The 24,777-nt window shown below is 32.6% G+C and overlaps 7 protein-coding genes across 7 annotated transcripts; 3 read left to right on the forward strand and 4 right to left on the reverse strand.

The window, feature by feature from the left end:
- Positions 1–838: 838 nt before the first annotated feature.
- Positions 839–2,999, forward strand: LOC101491729 (proteasome subunit beta type-2-A). The gene is made up of 3 exons (NM_001365050.1): positions 839–1,073; positions 1,201–1,324; positions 2,241–2,999. Exons 1-3 carry the CDS (start codon positions 916–918, stop codon positions 2,568–2,570), a joined length of 612 nt encoding a protein of 203 aa, NP_001351979.1. The 5' UTR covers positions 839–915; the 3' UTR covers positions 2,571–2,999.
- Positions 3,000–5,302: 2,303 nt separating this feature from the next.
- LOC101492049 (probable RNA helicase SDE3) lies at positions 5,303–11,290 on the forward strand. The gene is made up of 5 exons (XM_004511333.4): positions 5,303–5,535; positions 6,855–7,661; positions 7,762–7,935; positions 8,935–10,386; positions 10,742–11,290. The coding sequence occupies exons 2-5, from the start codon at positions 6,891–6,893 to the stop codon at positions 10,976–10,978; spliced, it is 2,634 nt and encodes an 877-aa protein (XP_004511390.1). The 5' UTR covers positions 5,303–5,535; positions 6,855–6,890; the 3' UTR covers positions 10,979–11,290.
- Positions 11,291–11,449: 159 nt separating this feature from the next.
- LOC105851047 (uncharacterized) lies at positions 11,450–13,645 on the reverse strand. Its single transcript, XM_012718906.3, has 3 exons — positions 13,280–13,645; positions 13,109–13,180; positions 11,450–11,775 (listed from the first exon to the last, which is right to left on the reverse strand). Exons 1-3 carry the CDS (start codon positions 13,632–13,634, stop codon positions 11,573–11,575), a joined length of 630 nt encoding a protein of 209 aa, XP_012574360.1. The 5' UTR covers positions 13,635–13,645; the 3' UTR covers positions 11,450–11,572.
- Positions 13,646–13,791: 146 nt separating this feature from the next.
- On the reverse strand, positions 13,792–15,421 carry LOC101492723 (non-specific lipid transfer protein GPI-anchored 20). Its single transcript, XM_004511335.4, has 4 exons — positions 14,785–15,421; positions 14,646–14,672; positions 14,488–14,556; positions 13,792–14,280 (listed from the first exon to the last, which is right to left on the reverse strand). The coding sequence occupies exons 1-4, from the start codon at positions 15,110–15,112 to the stop codon at positions 14,072–14,074; spliced, it is 633 nt and encodes a 210-aa protein (XP_004511392.1). The 5' UTR covers positions 15,113–15,421; the 3' UTR covers positions 13,792–14,071.
- A 1,049-nt stretch (positions 15,422–16,470) lies between these two features.
- On the forward strand, positions 16,471–17,756 carry LOC101492392 (non-specific lipid transfer protein GPI-anchored 26). The gene is made up of 3 exons (XM_004511334.4): positions 16,471–17,033; positions 17,221–17,304; positions 17,413–17,756. The coding sequence occupies exons 1-3, from the start codon at positions 16,715–16,717 to the stop codon at positions 17,526–17,528; spliced, it is 519 nt and encodes a 172-aa protein (XP_004511391.1). The 5' UTR covers positions 16,471–16,714; the 3' UTR covers positions 17,529–17,756.
- Positions 17,757–18,667: 911 nt separating this feature from the next.
- Positions 18,668–20,353, reverse strand: LOC101493477 (protein CDC73 homolog). Its single transcript, XM_004511338.4, has 3 exons — positions 19,232–20,353; positions 19,046–19,128; positions 18,668–18,909 (listed from the first exon to the last, which is right to left on the reverse strand). Exons 1-3 carry the CDS (start codon positions 20,253–20,255, stop codon positions 18,817–18,819), a joined length of 1,200 nt encoding a protein of 399 aa, XP_004511395.1. The 5' UTR covers positions 20,256–20,353; the 3' UTR covers positions 18,668–18,816.
- Positions 20,354–22,651: 2,298 nt separating this feature from the next.
- LOC101493797 (uncharacterized protein At2g34160-like) lies at positions 22,652–24,215 on the reverse strand. Its single transcript, XM_004511339.4, has 5 exons — positions 23,947–24,215; positions 23,770–23,818; positions 23,290–23,352; positions 23,121–23,185; positions 22,652–23,004 (listed from the first exon to the last, which is right to left on the reverse strand). The coding sequence occupies exons 1-5, from the start codon at positions 24,076–24,078 to the stop codon at positions 22,942–22,944; spliced, it is 372 nt and encodes a 123-aa protein (XP_004511396.1). The 5' UTR covers positions 24,079–24,215; the 3' UTR covers positions 22,652–22,941.
- Between the last annotated feature and the right edge of the window lie 562 nt (positions 24,216–24,777).

Consider the following 24,777-nt stretch of genomic DNA (forward strand, 5'->3'; position numbering starts at 1 on the left):
CATGTATTTTATACTTAAATTTATTATTAAACTCACTTTTAACTAAATATATCAAAACATACATTATTGTATATTCAATTCACTTTTAACAAAAATGTATCTTATAAAATCAATTAACTCAAATCAATTTTAGTCATCACATAAACAAAACTACATTTAAGTAAAAAAAAATCAACAAAATAGTAATTTAGTGTTTTTTTTAGAACCCTATTTTAATTTTTTTTTTACAAAAATATTATATTTTAAAAATTATATGCTGAAATACCATTTTTTTAGTTACAAACTGCATTTGTAAATGACGACTTTTTTAAGAAAACTTCTTAAAAACATTATTATTATTATTTTCCAGTTAATAATATATATATAATTAAAATTCATTAAAAAAAACAACACAATTTGATAAAAATTACGTAGAATGACTACAATTATTTATAATATTTAAACAATATTTTCGAGTATGTTAACTGATATACCTAAATTTTCTTGACACTTTTTTTTAACGTCAATTCCAATTTTAAAATATGAACTATATGGATTATTTGATTATACTAAAAAAAAACTTTTTAAATGTTAAACGCAACTCTAAATCATCTATTTTTTTTTAATTAAATTTGTATTATATATATATATATATGAAAACAATAATGGCTTTGCCTTTAAGAAGTCACTTTTGGACTTCACTAAGAAAGATGCCTTCTGTAAATACATTTTTTTAAAAAATAAATATTTATATATATGTATATATATAATTTAGTGTAAAATCTATTTACTGATTTATTATTAATATAACCATTCTTTTGGAACAAGCAATGGGCTCGGTGTTTTTTTCCACATAAATAACAACAATACGGTAATTAGAAAACAGAAAACCTCTGAAGTTGAAGGATCCAGTGAGAGAGGAGAAAGAAAGAAACCATGGAGTGCGTATTCGGATTAGTCGGTAATGGTTTCGCGATTGTGGTCGCTGATACATCTGCTGTGCATAGTATTCTCGTTCACAAGTCCAACGAAGACAAGATCATGTTCCTCGATTCACATAAACTAATCGCCGCTAGTGGCGAACCCGGTGACAGGTTTCACTTTCTCATTATCTTCTTCTTCTTCTTCTATTTCTAAATACAACTTCTGATTTTAATTCATTTATTTTAGATTTTTAGGGTTCAGTATTTTGATTTTGATTCATTTGTTTTAAATTTTTAGGGTTCAGTTTACTGAGTACATTCAAAAAAACGTGGCTTTGTATCAGTTCCGTAACGGAATCCCTCTAACCACCGCCGCCGCCGCGAATTTCACTCGTGGTGAGCTCGCCACCGCCCTCCGCAAGGTATCCAAATATCCCTCTTTTTCTAAATTTTACTTAATTTTTTTCGAAACCCTAATAATTAGTAAGCATTTTTTTTTATTCTACTGCTTTTATGGGTTGATCTAATGCTATATTTTAATTTTTGGATTTAGTTTGTCATCTGGGTGTTTTTGCACACAGAAAATCATTAGTTTATCTTCATTCTAAAGTTGAATCTCTTACTTTGGAGAAAGAAGATAGATATACAAATAAGTAACCCAAAACTATGACTATTGTTAGGGGTAGAAACATTACTTCTTTTGCATCAAAAAGAAAAAAGAAAAAATTGCTTCGTAGGTTTTTTTGTTTCTTGCTGCTATATGATTTTGGTCTAGGTGATGAGTGTAAGATGAACTTGTACCTCTTTGTTGTTTATGTTTTGCTTCTCCTGATCGGTTAAGGAAACTTAAGATGCTTTTAGGATTATCGTATCATTCGGTTTCTTAAGCTGTAGACTAATATTTTGTTATCAATAAGTGGGGGTCTGGAATAAGTGGCGATATCCTAATAAGTCCTGCTCAATTGTCTCGATTTATATTCCATTACTTAAGTTATAAGAACTATGTAGATTATTTTTCTTAATAAAAGTCTGTTTATAAGACTTTCTGTTCTTTCTTTTGTTGTTAGTGCTGAAATCTTTTTTACTATCTATAAAAGTTTTTTATATAAAATAAATAACTTGTCAAGTTACAGTTGTATGTGCAGAAAAAACATATTCTCCAACCATGGGAGACTTGACACCCGTACCTATACTGATATTGATCCATAGAGTTGTAGAAAAGAATTAAAAAAGCATTTATAAATTCAGCTACTGATATGCTTAAATTTATGTTGTTTTGCTGCATTGTGAATTTGTGATTATGGATAATAAGTTTATTTATATTTTTTTCTTCTTTAGAATCCCTACTCTGTGAATATTCTTCTTGCTGGTTATGACAAAGAGACAGGGCCATCACTATACTATATTGACTACATTGCAACACTTCACAAACTTGAAAAGGGAGCTTTTGGTTATGGTTCCTATTTTTCTCTATCAATGATGGACAGACACTTCCATAGTGGAATGTCCGTGGAAGAAGCAGTTGATCTTGTTGATAAGTGCATTTTGGAGATCAGGTCAAGGTTGGTTGTGGCACCACCAAACTTTGTAATCAAAATTGTTGACAAGGAAGGTGCGAGAGAATATGCATGGCGCCAATCAGTCAAGGACACTCCTGCTTCTGCTTGAGTTAACCTTATGTTCCTTATCTGGATTGAACTTCTTTTGTTTTGCCTGTGCTTTAATATTTCTACATATTTTTCACTTTCTCTTAGTGGTTGACATATATCTGAAAATCATGGTCTCTAAATGGTGGAAAGTAAGACAGTTTGTTGTTTGAATTGATATGTATGTCTGGTTCTACTCAGATTTGTAACAATGCATGAGATAAGCTTAGATTTTATTATGTCTCAAGGAGTTAATTTTGAAAATTGAAGGGGTTGAGCAGTGCTTGGTGCAAATGTTTCTAATTGTGTGGTAATCTCATGAAAACAATAAAATGTTTTCACTAAGACAATTGTCTGCTGGAGAAATTTGAGGGGTCTAGTCCAGGTGCTTGTTTCAATGGCACACTATTTTCTATTATTTAATGAACACATTGATACTGAATTGTAGTTTACACTATTGTGTTGGTCTCAACCGGATAACTGTTTATGCAGATTTTTTAATAATGTTGTAACTCATGTTGCTAAATACATTTTTTCTTTAAATTAGCTGGTATTTATGGGTAAAAAATGAAAGTATCAAATTAGACAGGACAACCGTTCTAATGTTCTTGAGGTGATCAACATTATTATGGGTGTCATCTTAAGATTCATTGAGTTGATCAACACATTTAAGCTTAGAACACAATTATAGCAGCACCCCTCTCTGATCCTCTCTAGAATCTTGATAAACATGCAATATTCAAACAAGATTTTGAATAATAAGGGTTGTTTTTTTTTAGCGGAGGACTTTGAATAGTTAAGTATATATTTTGATATTTTACAAAATTAAAAGAATAGCATTAAATTATATACTCATTTATCATTTTTTTTTGTTTTTTTTAATATCAAATATATACTAAAATATAGATTTAAACTTTCAAAATCTAATTTGCTGATAGATCCTTAGTCTTTAAATTTACTACCATTGATTAGTTTCTGTTCCCTCATTTTTTCCAAACTAGTTCATTTCCTGGTTAAGGTGCAATATGACTCACACAAGTTTGCTTTTCTTAGCTCCTCCAGTTTATCTGCTAAGTCTGCTCAGATATTAGTCTTAGGAATTGGAGAATAATTATTGTATTCTCACAAGAATTTAGACACTCTATCTAGATTTACACATAAAAAAAAATAAAATAATAATAATTAAATAATATATAATTTTAAAATAATAAAAAACAATATTACTTTTTGTGTGTGTTTAAATAGTATAACTAAATTCTTTTCTCCACACAAAAATTGCTCGGAATTGCAACTCTGTAACTGCTAATTTTATCAAAGAAAATCTGGAAATGTTCCAATTAAAGCATTTGTATCGAAAATAACAATGTCACACAACCCAAATGTTTTAAATAAATAAATTAGGATTTACAAGATATACATTATTTGTGGAAAATTGTTTTACACTTATATTTAATAAAAATTAATCATATTGCCACATCATCTTTTTTATTTTTATTTTGAAATCATGAAAAAATTGTAGTATCTTATTGGATGAAATATTTTTATACAATATAAATATATATATATATATATATATATATATTTATTAAATTCAATAAATTATAATATGTAGTTAATATATTTTTTTTATGTTGGAAGAGATTATAAATTCTACTATAATTAATTTAAATTGAGGTCTTAAGTTTGAATTTAGAACAAGAGGTGGACTTAACAATATTTATCACACGAGCAAGAATAAAAATCAAACGCAAGGTATCACAATCTGTGTCATTTACTTTGACAAATGAAAAAGTCTTCAACGCATTTTTTGTCGAAAAACATAGATTGTTGGCCAATGATATAATTTTGTAACAGCTCGTGAGGATGCTATTGATGATACTTGCTGTGACTCTATAATATATTTATTATAAGTTTGAATGTCTTATGCGAGTTCAAATTCGGATTTCATAAATTGTTTAAGTTAATTATATCGATAAAAAAAAATTGTTAGTGAAATTCGGATGCAAGTTATGTGTCTTACTTTACTAAATTATAAATATGTTTAATTTGACTTTTTATCTTCTTAAATCAATTGATGATATTAATAAAATATATAATTGAAAAAAGAGTCATAAATATATGTAAATATAAATGTAAAAGGTTTTGATATATTTGTTATTTAAATCAATAAATTGAGGATTATTTTTATAAAAAAAATATAATTTGATTGTTTATAAATATTCGATTAATTTTTTACATTGTAGTGTAAACTATTATGAGTAATAAATATTCAAAAAGAAGTTAAAATTCATTTTGCTTGCAGTTTTAGTAGATAAGTTATTATAATTTTTTTTAAAATAGAAATAATTTTATTTAAAAAAAACTCATTTAACTATTAATTTAAAAATATTACTAACAAGTTTTCTAAACACATTCATTAAAAAATAAGAAAAGAAAGAAATAAAAAAATTTAAGTAAAAGTTATCACTTTTAAAATGTACAATTTTTCAAAAATTTATTTCCCTTTTTGATTTTTTAGAAAATACCTTAACATTTTTCCTTACTTTAAAGACTAAATACATTGGATGCATGTGGAATTGAGTATTAGTAGAATTTCTCTAAACAAAATATTGAAAAAAAGTCTTATAATTAAGAACAAAAAGTATAAAGCAATTTCCATAAATAAAATAACAAAACAAATTGTCCGTTCATTGCTTATTGAGGTGAACCTTCTCTTTTGAACAAAAAATTGGTAGTACAAGAACAATATTTACTTATTTATTTTTTACGTCGGAATATATATTTTTTTAAGTTGAAAATAGAAGGTAAATAATATAAGAGCAATGTTTTAATGCTAACTTGTGTACGTACGAACTCAATAGAATTTTTTTAGTTTCAGCATTTTTTTAATCCCTTTATATGATTATGATGCGAACGATCGAATTCTTAGGCGAAGAGTGAGTGGTAGTAGTTTCAATTTTCACTCTTCATTTGGTAAAGTAAACTCTGTAAGCAAAACTTCAAACCCTTCCTCTTTGCTTTTAAATTAAATTAAGTGCTTTTCTATTTCCCACACTAACAGTGTTAATTATCGTATTCTGTTGTTTCACTACTTGTTTCTTCAATTCTATGGATGATTATCATTGCGCCATTTTTTCGTTTAGGTTATTATTTTTCTGATAAATGTGTTGAGGGATTCTAAATTAAGAAATAAGAATCAAACATTGTTGAACAAAATGTAGCGTTGCAAATTGGGACATTATGTTTTTAGAAGATTGTATGTTGAGTAGGATGATTGTGTGTTTTAGGTTCTACTAAAAGAAAATTTTGTGATTTAGTTTGTTATACAAATGTATGGATTTTTTTGTTGTGTTATTCGCTGTGGTTTTTTGTTAGGAGTTAATCATTTTTTTACTCCAATGTAGTTTGAGTTTGTTTGTGGTTTCCATCTATGTTGAGTTTGTGTGTGGTTTCCATCTATGTTGAGTTTGTGTGTTTCTATCTATGTTGTTATTAATAGTGTTGTTATAGTGCGCACAATAGCAGAGTATGTTTGGTGTTAAATGCTGGTGCAATATGTTTTCATGTGGCGGCTGTAGCGGCCGGTATTATGACATTTTGCATGCAAAATGGCTGCAATAGTAAAATTGTCTAATAACTTGCCGTTGTTACTGCACGGCCCGTCTGATACAATACTTTTTAGAGACTTTCTGACCACAATTTGGAGTTTTCAGGTAGCTCCTTCTCGTGCAAAGAGAAGAAGCAAGAAATAAGTGAGAAAACACGAAAGAGCGAAGATGCTCAGCAGTTGCAAGTAGGTTCCGGCAATAGGAGATGATGTTGTACAAAGGACACTAGTTTTAGGGTTTGACATAATGGAACTTTTTAGGATTTAGCATAATGGGCCTTTAAGAAGTCCAATGATGGGCCTAAGTCTCATTAATGATAGATTGTTTCTCTCTTTGGGTCTTTCCATCAGTGACTCATTTTTACTTCTTTGTTAATTGTAAAAATATTAGAATGATGGCTATCTCACGTATGCTATACCATATCTCAGTTTCGAGGTTGGCCACACTGTGTCGCTGTCTAGGATTAACAACATAGGTCTGTCTTGGTACAAGGCCCTCTCCTGTTATTGTTAGTTGTTAAAAGAAGACAACTCAGATTCATTTAGGAATACTCATGAGTCCATGATTTTAATTTACTCCAAAAGGGAATCAACCCTACTGGCTTTTTAGTTTCTCTTTCTCTTTTTTTTGTTTGTTTGCATTTGCTGAAAATGTTATCCTATGCATATTTATTCATCTTTGGGTGATATTTTTTGCAGAACTGAAATTTGGAAGGAGCACACAACATTTTCACAATGAGTACTGTTGGAAACAGGTCAGACGAGGAATGCTCTGTCATAGGGGGAAAGGCTGAAATTGGATTTCTAGATTTTGAGGAAGAGAAATCTGTTTGCAGTTATGTTGCCGATGAAGGTGCTCCGGTAATCGTATCTGTCCCGTTTCCATTTGTGAAGGGGAAGCCTCAATCAGTATTTGTTGGAGATACTGCTGTGGAAGTAATAACCATTAATAATACTACTGATGAACCAGTGGACCTGTGGAGTGTTCATATTTTCGCCTCAAACCCTCCGGACTCTTTCACTCTTTCTCTCACGGAGCCTCCACCAGAAAATTCAAAAGCAGAGAGCTTTATAGAATCTTTCTCAGTGGAGGACAGGATGCTTCAGCCCGGCGAGGTCTTAAAAATATGGCTGTCATGCAAGACAAAAGACATGGGCATGTACTCATCTGTTGTGTATTTTGACATTGGAGATGAAAAAATTGAAAGGGTGGTTTTCCTCTTAGTTGAAGACAAGATATCGAAATCCCTGGCTTCTGACAGACCTTATTCAAGAGGAAGGAAAAAAGACAAATTTGTTGTAGACGCATTTGTTCCTGGCTCGCGCCCTGCAGGGAAGACAAATCGAAAATACATAAATAGGCTTCCGAGATATGACATTCCCAAGGATATTAGACTCTTGCTTGAGAGCAATGAAGTCCCTCAAGTCGTTGAAGATGGTCTTACAAAAAGGAGTTATGTGACTTATTTCAAAACACTAATAATAATGGAAGAGATACAATTAGAGGTAATGGTATTTGTTTTTTTGTTACTGAAAGAAACTAAAATACGAGTACAAGCCTGATACCTGTTTCTATGATTTGTTTTCTATTGAATTCTGCTTTCAGGATGATATGAGGACTTATGATATGGAATGTATAACTATGAGAAAGAGGGGCAATAATTTTTTGTCCTTGTTGGTGCCCGGGCTTGCTGAGAGAAGGCCATCACTAGTTCATGGGGATTATATCTTTGCCAAGCTGGCGTCTGAACATGATAAAAATGCTGCACCCGTTTATCAGGTTTGGTTCTTATTTTGTCTGCATACCACCGCATTATTATTTGGCATTCCTCATTTCGATAAATCAACTCTGCAACTAGAATTTGGTCCTCAGAACTAGTTGTCAGATGCATACTGTTGTTTTTCACATGTTTTCTATTTTTTCTTAAGTGTTATTAATGGATCTGATCTGGGTAGGTAATAAGAAGTAGAAGAGTACATGTCCTTATCATGTATCTTGACCATTGGCCATAAAATGCCATTTCATTAGTGTTAATGTATTTATTAAATGACATTAGATATGCATTGACAGCATTCCCTGTGGTTATTTATGGCTCATGGATTCCACCTCTGTATTGATGATCCTGAGACAGCTATGATAGACCGTGCTCCTATGTCGTGTACTTCCATTTTAGTGTGTGTAGGTTCCAAACCTTGAATAAAATGAAAGCTAGCGACTATTACATAACTGTAAAATAAAAATAATAAAGTGGTTACTTCATATAATAAATTTGACATGTCTATCTCTTTTCTTCTCTTTGAAAGCCTCCTAGGAATCTCTTTTACGAAGTATATGTCACCAACAATTATCTACTTGAGATATGTTGCTGACCTTGCACTAGGCCAACCGAAGATTATTTTTGTTTTTTACTCAAACCATGTTCGTATAATGTAGCTCTCGCCTCTCAGTTTGACTTAATTTTCTTTGACACTAACATCGTGTCAAGTATTCTTAATATGTATATAATTGGTAAGTGTACAATTGTAGAATCCAGGAAACAAAGTTTTTATTATTAGTATTTTTTTGAAGAAACTACTATTAATTACATTTACAGGTTTCTACGTGTGAACTTTAGTGTTTAGAGTTGATGAATCCATCCCTGTCTCTATGAAGTGCATTCTGTTATTCATAGGTTTTGGGTATCTTTTATTGTTCATATAATGTAGCTAATGAAATGAAATTTATAGTCAGGATCCTGCCCTTTATGTAAAAACTAAAATGATATTTAAATTTCTGCAGGGATTTATTCACCGGGTTGAAGCTGATGAGGTCTATTTGAAGTTTGATTCTGAATTTCACTTTTACCATAGAGATGAAGATCTGTATGATGTTCACTTCACGTATAACAGGATCAATATGAGAAGGTTATATCAAGCTGCTGAGGCAGCAGAAACCTTAGGATCTGACTTTCTTTTTCCATCTACTTCATCCCGAAAAAGGTGCATTAAAACCACTGATCTGGTTCCCATATCTGGTTCTTTAAACGAGGAGCAAATGTGTTCTATCAAAATGATTCTGGGTTGTAGAGGGGCACCACCTTATGTGATTCATGGGCCTCCAGGTACAGGGAAGACTAAGACAATAGTGGAAGCAATCCTCCAGCTCTACAAACATCATAAGAATACTCGTATTCTTGTCTGTGCCCCCTCAAACAGTGCAGCAGACCACATACTGGAGAAACTCCTTGCTGAAAAGGATGTTGAATTTCGAGATAATGAAATATTTAGGCTCAATGCCACTGCCAGGCCGTATGAGGATGTGAAACCTGAATTTCTTCGCTTCTCCTTCTTTGATGAGATGATATTTAAGTGTCCCCCAGCCAGCGCCCTCAATCATTATAGAATTGTGGTATCCACATATATGAGTGCCTCTCTTCTTTATGCAGAAGATGTTGCCCGTGGTCACTTCTCTCACATTTTCTTGGATGAGGCTGGCCAAGCTTCAGAACCTGAAACCATGATTCCTGTATCTCATCTCTGCAGAAGGGACACTGTTGTTGTTCTGGCTGGAGACCCGTTACAGTTGGGTCCGGTGATATTTTCCAAGAAAGCAGATGAGTATGGATTGGGGGTTTCGTTCTTGGAGCGATTGTTTGAATGTGAGTTATATAGCAGTGGAGATACCAATTATATTACAAAACTGGTTAGAAACTACCGATGTCACCCAGAGATTCTATACCTCCCTTCAAAGCTGTTCTATTTTGGGGAATTGTTGGCTTGTAGAGATTCCACCACTTTCACGGTGACTGCGGAATTTCTCCCTAATAAGGAGTTCCCTGTTCTTTTCTTTGGCATTCAAGGATGCGATGAAAGAGAAGGGAATAACCCGTCATGGTTCAACAGAATCGAAGTAAGCAAGGTAGTAGAAACTGTTGGGAGGCTGATAGCTGGTGGTAAAATAGGAGAGGAAGACATTGGGATCATAACACCATATAGGCAACAAGTGTTGAAAATAAAACAGACACTTGAAAATCTAGATATGCCTGATGTCAAAGTTGGTAGTGTTGAGCAATTTCAAGGACAAGAAAAGGAGGTTATCATCGTATCAACTGTTCGATCAACCATCAAGCACAATGAATTTGACAGAGTCCACTGTCTTGGCTTTTTGAGCAATTATAGAAGGTTCAATGTGGCTATAACCCGTGCTATATCATTGCTGGTTATAATTGGAAACCCCCATATTATATGCAAGGTACTGCCTTTTATTTAACAAACCATGACTTGATTTTAAATTAGTTATCTATCTGATCAACTTTATGATGTGAATCTGTAAGTCAAAATGTTCTTCTTCTAAGATGATTCTGATTTAGTTAGTGTTATTTTTATGGTTGTAATGGGAAAAGGGGAATGCTAAACCATGCAGTATTACTGCTTTCTACATTAACTAGTCAGATTGTCTTTTTTTTAGCTTTATAATCATGATTAGAAAAGATGCAAAAAAATTGATATTGATTGAAGAAGGGTTCAAATCCTGGCTTTTAGCTAGACCTTTGTTCTGACAATCATGGCTGTTAATGCAATCATTCTTTGCTTGTCATTTTTGGCAGGATTATCATTGGAGTCAAATGTTGTGGCACTGTGTGGACAATTCATCCTATCTGGGTTGTTCTCTTCCGGAAAGGCTAGAGCATTGTGACGAGGACGCTGAAGAGAACTCTTTCTCAGGCTTCAATGAAGATAATGCATTTCCCTCTAACAATGTAGAATTCGGTCAAGATTCCTTCCAGTCAGAGCTCCCTAAACCTGTTACCGATGAAGCTGAATGGTCTGATGGCTGGCATTAGTCCAGGACCTGATATTCATGTTTATACTTTTTTTATGGCAATTAGTTAATGCCGGGTTTATCATCATGTTAGTTTTGAATTTGGAATGAAGGGGGAAAAAGACTTATCCTGGATTATATCCTATATGCCGCGAAGTTTGTTATGACGGTGAATAGAGAAAAAGAAAAATGGGAAATTAATTATTATTTTTTAAATTGATCTGATACCGAGTTGAATCTGGAGGAATTGACTAGTTAGATGTTGTTAAGCTTGTGACTTGATTATCTGTAGTCATTGACCAGTTTGCTGGATTCAATTTTTATTCTTTGAAAAGGTTCTGGAATCTATGTAACTTATGGAATTATTACCAGGAACAAACGGTGCATGCAACTTTTACCGTGCAATTTGGATTATAAACAAGGGCCCCCTACTTAATGGAGAAAGGTCTGTAATGTAATGGGCATTCTCAATAGAAATAAAGACATTGTGAGGTGAAGCAAAAATTCACTCTTCAACTATATATTCCACAAATATACAAGATGACGGATATGAAAAATTAGTAACACACATTTTAGCAATGAGTGAGTTGAAGTAGTAGAGACTTGATCTTGAGCATTAAAAGTAGTGATTGTTGAGGTTGAAGAGTGGAAGCGTGACAAAAAAGATGGTAAGTAATTGAGAGAGTAGCAAAGACTTGTAGCATCGACCACCAATGAGTGTTGAATTTGAACCATTCAACAATGGAAAGTAAAATGTCCTCCCTGCTCCCCTGCCATTGTGGGGTACCATTTCCCCTCCTCCACCACTGGACCCTGACCCTGTTTAAGCACATGCATTCTGTCATCGTCAATTTTAATATTAATAATTAGAGGATTTCTAAGGTATTGTTGAAAAACCACAGTTGTTCTTTACAGTTTACATTGATAGTTTCTTTTTACTAACTTTACACTAATAGTTAAATGAGTTATAATTTATTATTAAGTTATATAACAATTTTTAGAAAAAATTGTAGGGACGAAATATATTGAAAATGATAATATGAAGTATACATATTGAAATGTATATTCATTTACTTTATGAAAGTATTTTGTTTTCATTTTTTAAAAGTATATTTATTTTACTTTGATAAGAAAATTTTGAATTGAGTTATTATCATCAATATAAGATAAAATGTTAGTTAATGAAAAGATATTTTGAAAATAATGAATATAATTTTTTAACATTTGTATTATTTCTTAGATATTTGATAATTATTTACTTTCAAAGTTTTTTACCTTCATAAGTAAAAATAACTCAAATTTTAAAATGAAAATTAATAAATGTTTTCATAAGTTTAAGGTTTCTAAAATATTGAAAATATGATGAAAAAAGTTTCAAAGATAAAAATGATATCATTTTAATTTTATATGAAAGTTTCGACACTTAAGCTAGATAACCTTTAAAATAATTTTAAGTTTGTTGTTAGAGAATATGAAATATTTTTTCAAGATAATAAAAAATTAGCATAATCCTCATTTACAATACTTCTTAAAACACAAAAGTTTACAAATACCTAGTTGATTAAAAAAAATAATTTTTTTATTGATTAAAAAAAAACAAATGTACCAAAATCATTTGATTCTATATAAGCCTTCTAATTCTGCCAAAAAAATATGTAAGCTCTCTTATAACTAATTATGGTGCTTATCCGGTCAAAAATCGAATTATGGTGATTAATTTTTTATTATGATAATATTTAACAAAATAATAGTAGAGAGCAGATAATAAATAAATCACAACTTCAATCATTTGGCCTAATGATGAAAAGATAATTCTTATATATACATGTAGATTCGAATAAAATATTAATTAATAAAGAGAAATTTTTAAAAGGAAAAAAACTAAATTATACTGATTAATTCTTGATCATGATAATATTTAACAAAATAAAAATAGAGAACACAAAATAAACAAAGCATAACTTCAATAATTTAATTTAGTGATAAAAAGACATATCTTCGTATTATATCTTCACAAATGTAAGTTCATTTTTTAAGTGTTCATCGAGTGTTAAAGTGTTTTCTACCTTGAATAAAACACAGTCTCTTCAATCAAAATTTATTAATTTCATGAAAAAAATAAAAAATAAAAAGAATAAAATAAATAAAGCACCATTTCCGGAAGTAGTGCCGGCGGGAGTCCTTAGAAAATCTGCGCTGCCGAGAGGAGGAAGAGCCGGTGATTCTGTGATGTGAATCAAACCAAAACAACAATTCAATTTCAACGCAATTAATTAATGTCTCTATTCAATTTCAAAGAAATTTTTAGAAGAAAAGAAAGAACCTGCGCAAAGAAAATTGAGAGATGAGTTTGTTGGTGGAGGGGAGAGACAGAGGGAGGAGAGTGAGATGAGCCTTGTGGAGTTGAGAGGGAATCCAAGGATGTTAGGATCGCGGAGGAGATAACAGAAACAGAGAGAATTTGGTGCAAACGACGATGAGAAAGCTTCGCAGCATTTGGTCGAAGCATTTTCCGTTAGGTTGTTTGGGGAAGACGATACATAAGGAAGACACGGAGAGAATAGCATTAGCTGGTCGGTGCACCCTCCCCTTGACGACGGCGGAGGCGGCGCCGCTTCTGCAACTTCAAAGACGCTCAGGCTCAGCATGATGAGGAAGAAGAAGAAGAAGTTTTCCATGCCGCACGCAGAATGAAACCGTTACGAATTTGGCGGGAAATAAACAAACTATTCAAAGTGAATTGTCAGATTTGCCCTTCTTATCTTCATGAAGATTATATGACTAATACTTAAACTAACTAACTAACTCTTGTTGTTAATAAATTACGCGCGTGTATTTTAATGAGTGAAACTTGTGCATCTTGGATTTTTTTTTTGGGTGAATTCACATTGAGTTACTGGTACATGCCAATATTTAATATATTAGTTTACCTAAATAATTTTGGTTGACTCAATAATCTTGTTGTGGCTGAATAAAACAACATTAACTAATTTTCAATGGAAGCCTTACACATAAATTACATAATAGCAATATAAATGTGTTTGGATTTGATGAATACCACCCCACACTGTGTCAAACTTTGAAAGAACAAACTATTGATGTCAAACAAAGCAAGCTAGTAGTGTTTAAAAACAGCAAATCCAAAGAGAATGATCACAACAGATGGTAGGAGACTGTAAGTTGGTGAGCCAGCAGATGATGGAGTGAGATCAGAGCGGCCCCTTTCCGATGTTGGGGACGGAGAATCAGCATTCACTGATGGAGTGGCTGTCTCAGGCTGTGGTGGCAGAGAAGGTGTAACTGGCGTGGGGAGTATAGAAGAAGCTGTTCAAACAAAAACAAGGTGAAATTAGTATCAAACTTGAAAACCTACTAGTACACAACTAGTATTATGTATGCAAAATTGAGAATTTTTTGTTAGACTATAAACATTTTAAATTGCAGTTACAATGTAAAGGTTATAGTGGCCTTTGTAACTCCATCTCGACCGCAATTTAGAACCTTGACTTATAGTCTATAAGTAATAAGTACCTTGAGGGCTAAGAGATGGAGCAGATGGGGTAGATGCAGGGGAAAGAGATGGCCCGAGAGACGCTGGTCCTGCCAATATAAATCAAAATCACTCAAAATACTAGTAAAATTGAAAAAGATTTGTAATTTTTAGGCATATCAGATGTATCACGATTTACCTGGAGCAGGAAGTGGTGAACCTGAGGCTGCAGAAAACAATACATGTTAGCCTCATTGACAAATAGAAAATAAATTGAAATTATTATAAACAATTTTTGTTTTTATTCTTTAGAAAAGATTGAGGAAATTAAACAGTACTTTTGCATTGAAGTGGAACACCAGGCAAGTTACAAGCACGAGGAAGAGAGATAGCTAAGGTTCTGTTGATTGGTAATGTAAAAGGAACATTGCCAGTGACAACAAGGCACAAACAATCCTTGCTCCCACTTGTGAGGGACTTGATTGAATTGCAGCAATCAGCAGTTGGAGAGGTGCCATTGCCACTGCTATTTGTGAGGAAACTCATGCAAGGGCTGATGGAACTAGTTACCATTGATATGTTACACGGCGTCGTGATCTGGCCGTAGGCTGGTGCAACCATGGCTAATACCACAGTTAGGCAGCATAGAGACACAAAATGCTCCATGTTACAGAGTTTTGGCTTGTTGGTCTGCTATGAAATTTGAGTAGAGAGAATTTGTGGTGTTTAAGAGTAAAGAAGAAAACTGAGTTTGTGAGTTTGATGGTTGAGAGTGAATGAGAAAAGGAATTTTATAGATAGAGAGAATCAAGAAGACAAGTGGAGGGAAAATAATAATAGGTGGCTTCAAAGTTGGTTTAAAAGCACAACTACCTTAACTAACCTACCTGATATGAAGATTATGAGAAATGTAACATTGGCATTTTGATAGATTTGTTGTGACCCCTATAGAGCTCCCATTTTAGCAAAGTAGTTTATGCTCCACATTTGATACATGAAAATGAAAAATCTTACCTTGTTATGTTGTCCCAATATTATTGGCTTATTTGAACATTAACTAGTTGTTAACTGTCAAATCAAATTATTCTTTATTATGTTAGTTGTTCTGGTGGATAACCAAATCCTAGTAGCAATTCCCAATTGACTTCCTTCCAGACCCCTTAACCATTTTAATTAACTATTAGGTCTTGCCAAGATATCACATACAACTTTTATTACATTAGTTAGAGGGTGTTATTTTTTAACGTAAATTTAATAAAAGAATAGATGTTTAGAGCTTGAATCAAAATTGATTTTATCATTAAATTTCGATTTAACTAAAAGTGATAAAAAATTTAATTTGTACGGTAGGTTAAAATAATTATTGAGTTCTAAATTAAACTTATTTAAAATATTTACACATGAACCAGATGACACAATCCCCAAATACCAAGCGTGACAAGAGGACTTGGCACAAAGGATACATTACTCTTGCTTTTTTGTATCAATCTACTTGGAGTAAACCATATGAACATGTATGAAAACGTTGGGTAGAAAATTTCCTTGTCTATGTTGGTTCTACTGAATATCTTTTTAAAAAAGCTTTTTTTGTCATTATTTAGATGGAATTTATTCTTTTTCTTGAGTGGTTGAAGTTCTGTGAAATTCGGCTAGTTAAATTATCAGATAGAAGTTGAAAAAATAATTTACACAATTGCTTACCGTGCCTTTTTTATTTTGAGTTTCAAATTGTTCACCGTATACAAATTTCTGGTAGTTAAAATATAGATCAGAAGAAAATGGCGTGTTCATTTATCCAGTTTCCCCTGCTTGTAAAAATGTTACACGTGGTTCTTTTCTTCTCAAGTCAATGTTTTCAAAGTATGATTGATGCATTGAACCCAATAAAGCTATCGTCATAAACAGATAATAGAAATCCCTCAGCCTCAGATGCCAAAAGTTGGTAACCTGTTTAACGACCTGTCTTTGTTATTTTCAACTCAAGCTTATATATAGATATAACAAGGGTCCCATAATCCAAGTTTGAACACCTTACCATATAAAGACTGCCACTAAATACCAAATAAATCCCGTTAGATAGTAGGAGGAGTTGTTCACCCATATCAACTTAATATCGTCAGCTTCTTCCTTCCTTGCTCTACAAAAGCCCAGAACTCAGTTCTTCCAAAACCATCATTGTCTTCAGAGTATACAAAGGTTTTTAACATTAAAAATAACAAGAGAAGAAAGTGACAAAGGTTTCCAACACAATTGCATAAAACAATTCAAATGGCACACAGAAAAATGATGGGTTTGGTTTTTGTCATAATGGCAATGCTGTGTGCAGGAGCTGCAGCCCAATCAAGTTGTACAAATGTGTTAATCACCCTGTCGCCTTGTCTTAACTATATCACAGGGAATTCCTCAACCCCGTCTTCAGGATGCTGCTCACAGCTCTCCAGTGTTGTGAGATCAACCCCACAATGCCTGTGTCAGGTTCTCGGTGGGGGTGGATCGTCCCTGGGAATCAACATCAATCAGACTCAGGCTCTGGCCTTGCCTGGTGCTTGCAAGGTGCAAACCCCACCCACCAGTCAGTGTAACAAATGTAAGTGAACAAAATTTCATATTTGATTGGGTTGACAAACAAAATTACCCAGTCAAATATCTACCATCATACTATATAGAGACAATGAATTGAAATCGTAAGAGAACCTATACGTTCACTATCATAAGCATACCCCCCATTCTTAAATCATATACTACAGCTAACTTACAAATGTTTTTGTCAACAGCGTCTTCACCAGCAAACTCAGCTGCTTCACCAGCAAACTCACCAACAGGAACAGAAGCAGAGTCTCCAAATTCTGTTCCATCAGGTACTACTACTAACACATTGATGAAGTATTTTAGTTGATGCTTCACAGCATCATTATCCTGTTTGACCCTTGTCCATCTTAATCATCTAAGTTGACATTCACTTGCAGGATCCGGATCCAAATCCACTCCCACAGCCGGTGATGGTTCATCCAATGGAAATTCAATCAAGCTGTCGATTCCTCTGTTCCTTATTTTGGCAGCAACATATGCTTCAGTTATCTGAACATACTGATTCTTTAATCAGTTGGCTTCCCATTTGAAATTCTTTTTTTTTTTTGCTTGTTATTTCTGATTGTTGTTGTTTAATCATATATTGTCAAGGTATCCCTTGTGCTGAAGGGTTCAATCTATTCATTTTGTGACCTCTATTGGGTTATGTAATTTTGTATTATGAGAAGGATTTATTCTCTCCTTTATCAATAAAACATGGATTGAAATTTGTGGTGTGTCATCGTGGTCTTTATAAACTAGGAAATAACTGAATTCCAACCCTAGAAAGCAAAAAAAAGGCAGTGCAGTTGTGCAGTACTTTGCAGCACTACGAAAGTCAGTAATGAATCAACTATCACTTGAAAGTTAAACTGATCAATGTAACTGAGTTTAACATATAAGAAACAAAAGCAACTGCCAAATCTCTCTCTGTAATTGATATTTTTCTAACAAAATAAAGATTATGCGGCACAAGACTGGTTAAGAAACCACTAATCAGGAGGAATACACCATTTTCGGATTATTTTTTGTTACGTTTTTGGAACTTTTTTGAAAAAGAATTTTAAAAATAAAACTTCAAATGAAAAATTTGTTTAAATAGTTAATCTTAAAATATCATTTTAAATATTTGATCTATTTATTACGTTTTTTGGATAATGAAATTTTAAAAAATGATTAAAATGAAAAGATATTTTGAGAAGCTCTTATAAAAATCATTTTTGAGAGATACCTTTTTAAAAAAACATTATTTCTATCATATATGAATCTTTAATAATTAATATCTAAGTTATTGAATGTCAAAGTTATTTTTTTAATTGGTAACAAATAAATCCAAACAACTTCTATTATTTTTAAGTAAGCTTTCATAAAAATCATTTTTAGAATATAAAATCAAATCACTTTTTTAAAAATCTAAAACAAACAGGCCCAAAATCTCATTTGTACATTAATGATTAATCGTCCCAACAGTTGCCAATGACAAAATCAAGCCAAAGTAACAGGTCCTACAATCAAGTAATTGTTTAATCAAGGTAAGAGCATTTGACCTTCCATAAAACAAAGGCTTCAATTATGGGAACCCTCTGAAGAGGCAATAGCAAGCTAAACCAATGAATAATAAGTGCATCTACTATAGTAAAGAAGGGAGAATCCTAATTTAACAAATACTATATTATTAGAAGTTGGAACTATTGAATACATATCATCTGACAGAACATCACAAGACACCAAAAATTGTAATATTCGGATACAGGGAGCTCAAAATTGAAATTACATACAGTGATCTCTAAACACGGTACAAATCAAGAATGTGATCGCGAGCGCACAAATTCTTCTAGTCTGTCCCACACCTCCAACGCCGCAGCCCTGTCTTGATGCCGCTTGTTCTTACTAATCTGCCATCAAGATAGAAAAGCGTGGTTAGAGTGCAGTGCAAGTAAACAGATGAAAAAAATAGGAAGACATCGTAGCAGTAGTTTAAACAAACAAGCACTAAAAAAATGTAACAAGGAACAAGTAAGTGCAACCCACCGATATAATCTTTACATTCCACTGCTTCACATGCTTTGCTGACTCAATACTATCATCTTCAAAACGCATAAAAAATCCAGTAACTGCAACAATTTGAAAAAGGGTGAGTACATTACAATAAGCTAAGAAAGTGGTAATTTAGATTCTTTAAAAAACAATTGATACGAAAACAAAAAAATAACTGACTTTTATTGAAAATTTCAACATGATCTTTAAAAGGCCAATCCTTGAACTGCCAATCCTTCCCCAAGACGAAAACCGCAACAACACGATCCCAATCCTCGGGTTTAAGGGCAGAGGGTTTATCCCTAACTTCATAAGCAGTAACAACTCTATCCCTACTAAGCTTCTTCTGAACAGTAACACAATCAGGCCTAGCACCTTTCATCTGCTTAACCTTAACATCAGTAGGTATATAAACACCATCCTCCAAAAACTCCTTAACATTATAAATAGTAATCAAAGTCTGAAAAGCACTAGGAACCAAAATAATAGGAACACCTTCCCCAATTTTAAGATGCATTTTAGGTTTAGGAGTTGCATCATACCCCAATTCATCACCAAAGTCATCAGAACCACCCATAATTCGACTCTTAGCAACTAAACCGTCTTTCCTCTGATGAGATTCCATCCTCTGCCGCTCTACTTCGCGCTTCGTGGCAGCAACAAGTACGCCGTAGAAATCGCGATTCTTACACTCGAGTAACGATTCTCGATCCTTGAGAGGCTTTTCAACGGTTCTGATCATGGAAATAAAATCCAACGGTGGATCTTCAACTACGACTGCTTCGTTTGATTGTGGAATGAGAGATGATTGTTGGTGTTGCTGATTGTAGAGAGAGGAAGGATCTTCGAGGGAAGGTTCTTCAGGGAGATATTCGATAGAATCAGTGGTGGAGAGAATTCCTTGAAGGTAATTCAGGATAGGTTTCCGATCAGGGAGAGTGACGGAGGGAATGCTTAAAGCTAAGGTGTTTTGGAAATACTCAGTGTGTTTGAGGTGGTGGTTTTTGATGTAGTGAACTAGGGTTTCGAGTGTGTAGCGGTTACCTTTAGTGGAGCGGTAAGCGGTTTCGAGAGAGGAAGGGAAGGTGTATTCGTCACCGAATCGGAAATCGCCGTTAATACGAACGATTTTGTCTAAATCACCTCGCATAGTGAAATCACGAAGAAGTGATAGTGGATCCATTCTCATTCTCATTGGATTCATGGTTTACCGTGTGCAAGCGAACACACCGAACTACTAGTATCACTTATATCATCATGTGAATCCCATTATTCGCTGTTTGCTAACATGTGAAGCAAATTTTAAGGAATACAAAAATTTAAATTTTGTGTTTGAAAAAAAAAATACATGCTGGATATTTTATTTTCAAGACAATTTTTTTTTTAACCGAACTAAACATTTTTATATATTCTAATTTTGTATATCATCATTATTATATAAAGATAATTATTGATGAATTATTTTATGATAATTAATGTGAACTCTTAACTAGCCTATAACCTTAACAATTGCAATAACAACTAAATAGTGTGGAAGATCACTTTTGTTGTTGTCCTTGATCAAATTTGGTGCACTAAAAATGCTTCTGTTTTTAAGGAAAGTGTTTCGGATCAGGCCACATCCCAACTCGTTAAAACAGTATATGAAAGCCCAATACTCTGTGTTTCAACATCTTTGAGAATATACCTAGTGTAGAACGGTATGGATGGACAAAATTCAGTTTTGAACTAAAACCATTTGAAAACTGAACCGAACCAGTTTTCAATTTGAAAAAATTGAACAAAACTGATTTTCAGTTCAAAAAACTGAACCGAATTGGTTTATAAATCAATGAACCGGTTTATTTTTAAACCGGACTGGTTTGTAAACCAAATTTTACATAATTACCCTTAATTATTTCTAAAAACAAATTCAATTCTAGTTTTTTCGTATTAAAAATCGATGTGGTTCAGTTTTTTGAATTGAAAACCAGTTCGGTTCGGTTTTTTCAAACTGAAAATTAGTTCGGTTCAGTTTTAATTTTAAAAAATCAGTTCGAAAACAGTTCGGTCCTCAATTTTTATAAATTAGTTCAGTTCAAAAACAGTTCGGTTCAGTTCAGTTATGTAGTTTGGTTCAATTTTTGATTTTTTTGAACACCCTTACAGAACGAGACAAGAGGCAGGGATTGTGGATCCGTCAAAGATTACATTAGTAGTGAATATTTAACACCCTTATAAATACTTTGATTCATACATAGGAAAGGTACACAGTATTTATCATAGACCTACCTATACTTCCACTCCCTCATGTATTGATTTGAGTATCATCACCGTGTATTCAAGTAGTCTAAGAGTACATATCTCTTAATTGGTCAGTATTTTAATTTTTTTTTTTTATTATAATAAAATTAGGTGAATCTATTTTTGGATTAAATATATTTTTAACCCCTATAAGATTACGACATTTTAAATTTAGTTTTTAAAAAAATTATTCACTTTTAGTCTCGATTTTGAACAGTTTTACTCATTTCTTTGATTATCGGGACATAAGACTGTCCGCTCCATTCTATACATAAATTTATCATCTCATGATAAGTCAAAGTGTGATCCTTTTTTTGGTCAAACTTTGTAACACCACCCGTATTAGTTGACTTGTAATTCAAATAATGTAATAAATAGGTGTTGTAACCAATTAATTAGTTAGTTGGCTAAAATTCAGTTAGCATATGTGCTAGTTGGTTAGATTGATTCATGTATAAATTGACTTACAACCTTTTCATCATTCAATTGTGTAGTTTTACAAATTACTTTAAGTGCAAGTTATAACCTAACAACCTGGAGTGTCATAGTATTTGCAAGTACCACTCCCACAACGTAAAAGACAAAGTGTTGTCCTACCAATCTACCAGTCCAACCATCCTTCTTGGTCTCCTCCATATTAGATAGCACTATCACTCCTACTCCTGACATCATAGTAAAAAATGTGCAGTTTTTTAGTTGAAGATTTACAAAATTGTAAGGGTTTCTTGTTCAGGATAACCATTGTAAGGATTAACTTTGATTAGAGTTTTCATATCAACCATATCCTTAGGGAAGCAACCCAAGTTAATGATAACTTGCCTAAACATGGTTTACCTTTAGATAGCCATGTAGTTGTTTTTTAATTTGAAACTTTCTTTATTAATGAACACATTGCTTGGGGATGAGTTTTGTATTCCATACCTCCTTGTGGCTTTTAATTTATCTTCTCGGTAGGTTGCCCCTTACCATTCAGAAAGAAAAAAGAAAAAAACTAATACTATATGTTCCTAATTTAATTCAATTCAGATAACCACATTAACACCTCTGAATTGCTTTCCCTCTTTACAAGTACGTTCACGTGCATTTGGTTTCCAAGTCTGAACTAGACCAACAGTGGAAAATCAATATTTATTTTTGTTTGCTAGCCGCTTTTAAAACAACTAATTTTTAAACATTCTTCTTGATATTGTTTATGCAGAGTTACATCCACAAGCTAACATTCAAGTTTTTTAACATTCGGCTTGATATTTTTGATGCTGAGAGAATCCACAATATCTAACATTCAAGTATGAAATTACTAGACTTTGGTGCTCAGAGTTGCCAAATTGCAAGACTCTTATTAACTCTTGACAATATTTTTACACTAATATGAACCGTGTAAATTTAATACATCTATTCAAGAATACTTTGTTTACAAGGACTAAAATTGCACTAGCTCTGTGCCAAAAACTGCCTTCGGAAGGGCTATCATCAGCACTGTATATTCCCTCTGGAGGCACACAAAAAACTAAGGAATGAAAAAACACCAACATATATCTATCTACACAGTTAATTCAGTTACACATACTACAAGCAGTAGTGTTTCACACCATCTCCTATTAGTTCTACTACTCTCTTGCAGAACCAGTACTTTGGTCAACACTCTTGGCACTTCCCAGCAGAATATCGAGCTGCACAAAACAGTATGAAATAATGACATGTTATTATAGTTATCATCCATATATAACTAGATAGCAAACTGAAAAATTTAATCCAGATCAAAGAAAAATGCAAAAAGAAGAAGAACCTTAGCCTTTGGAGCCCCTCGACCTTCTTTGTCTTCCTTAGCTTCAATAGTGGATGTCATTATACCTGTGACAAACACGGCCACATGAAAACCAATTGCATTACTGAAAAATAATTAAAAAAAACATCTTATTTTTTGGAAACTTTTCCAAGGAGAGAAATAATCTTACTTTTCTCAATTGCCCATCCATTGTTTTTCAGAATTTCAGCAATGACGATTATAGTTGGAATAGCTGGAATTTAATTCAGAAAGAAAGTTATCAGAAAAACAAAAGAAAAAGCCTTTACTATTTCCAATATCCTACGCTGAAACATTAGTTTATTCTAAACTCAAGAAACTCAAATCACATAAAAAATTTAAAGAATGCACAACACAATATATACATACAGTTTTGACTGAAACAATTTTCATTTATGCAATCATATGTATGTAATTTGATTTTCACATTCTCATCATGCGTTATAAATTGATTTTTTATTCCAAACTTTTCTACTTCCCAGTTACGTAATTATCAAGAACTAACATCCTTAGTGCTACAGCATAATAATTTCTCACACTTTTTGTTCAATGTTGAATTTCCTATACTACAGATTCAGAATTTCAGAATCTAACTATAAAATAAAAATAAAAGGATTAAAGAAAATTATACCTAATCCCAATGCACAGAGCTCAACGTCATTGCCCATCTTTATGTGTTTCTGCATCAGAAAAGAAATGCAAAATCAATAACAAGAAATGAAAAAACAAAATCAAGAAAAACGATTGAGTAAAAATCGAAAACCAGAATAGAACGAGAAGAATAATAATCGACACCACTAATGAATACCTTAGCGAGGTTGAGGTAGAAGAAGAGGGGTTTTTTGGTCTTGGAAACTTGAATACGAAAAATCTTCGTTACTTTCTCCACCTCGCCATTGATCTTAGCGTTTTTCATCTCATTGGTTACTATCGCTTCCATTCTTCTTCTTCTTCTACTTTTCTCTCTGTTTCTCTGAGCGGGAATTTTCGCTTTTTGCTACTACACTCTCCAAATTCCGAAGCTTCTACAACAAGAAATGGAAGCTACGGGGATGCTTTTAAAGTACTGTTAACCAATCAACAAATGACGCGTGTCCTTTCTCTGTGTAACCGTTTTTTTATAGTTATAACTGAATGAAATGGAACATCGCTTCTCTTCATTTTTTTCCTCTCACACTCCAACTTTTCAACCATTTCATTATGGAATAGTCTTTTTTTTTTCTTAAACATTTTAATTAATTTCATAATAATAAACATTTTTTTTTTGTCATTATATATAAATCAAAATTGTTTTAATTAACTTATTTTTTTATAGTTGTAGCATATATAAAATGCATCATCTAATTGGATCAGCTAGACTATCAAATTAATTTAGTGAAAATGTTTGCTAATTACATCCTTGTTTTTTTATTACACTACAATATATTATTTATGTGAATTTAGTTGTTTTTTTTTTGTAAAATAAGTTTACATGAACTGAATTATCATAGTCCATTTTGTTCACATATGTAGTAAATTTAATAAACTAAGTTTACGTATGTTATATGTGAATTAAAATGTTGTAACTAAAAAGAAAAATGACGTAACCAATAAAATGTTTAATGAATGGAAAATTCTTATCTATCAGGCATTGAATTCA

Source organism: Cicer arietinum, chromosome 8 (assembly GCF_000331145.2).
Source record: "Cicer arietinum cultivar CDC Frontier isolate Library 1 chromosome 8, Cicar.CDCFrontier_v2.0, whole genome shotgun sequence".
Classification (NCBI taxonomy): domain Eukaryota; kingdom Viridiplantae; phylum Streptophyta; class Magnoliopsida; order Fabales; family Fabaceae; genus Cicer; species Cicer arietinum.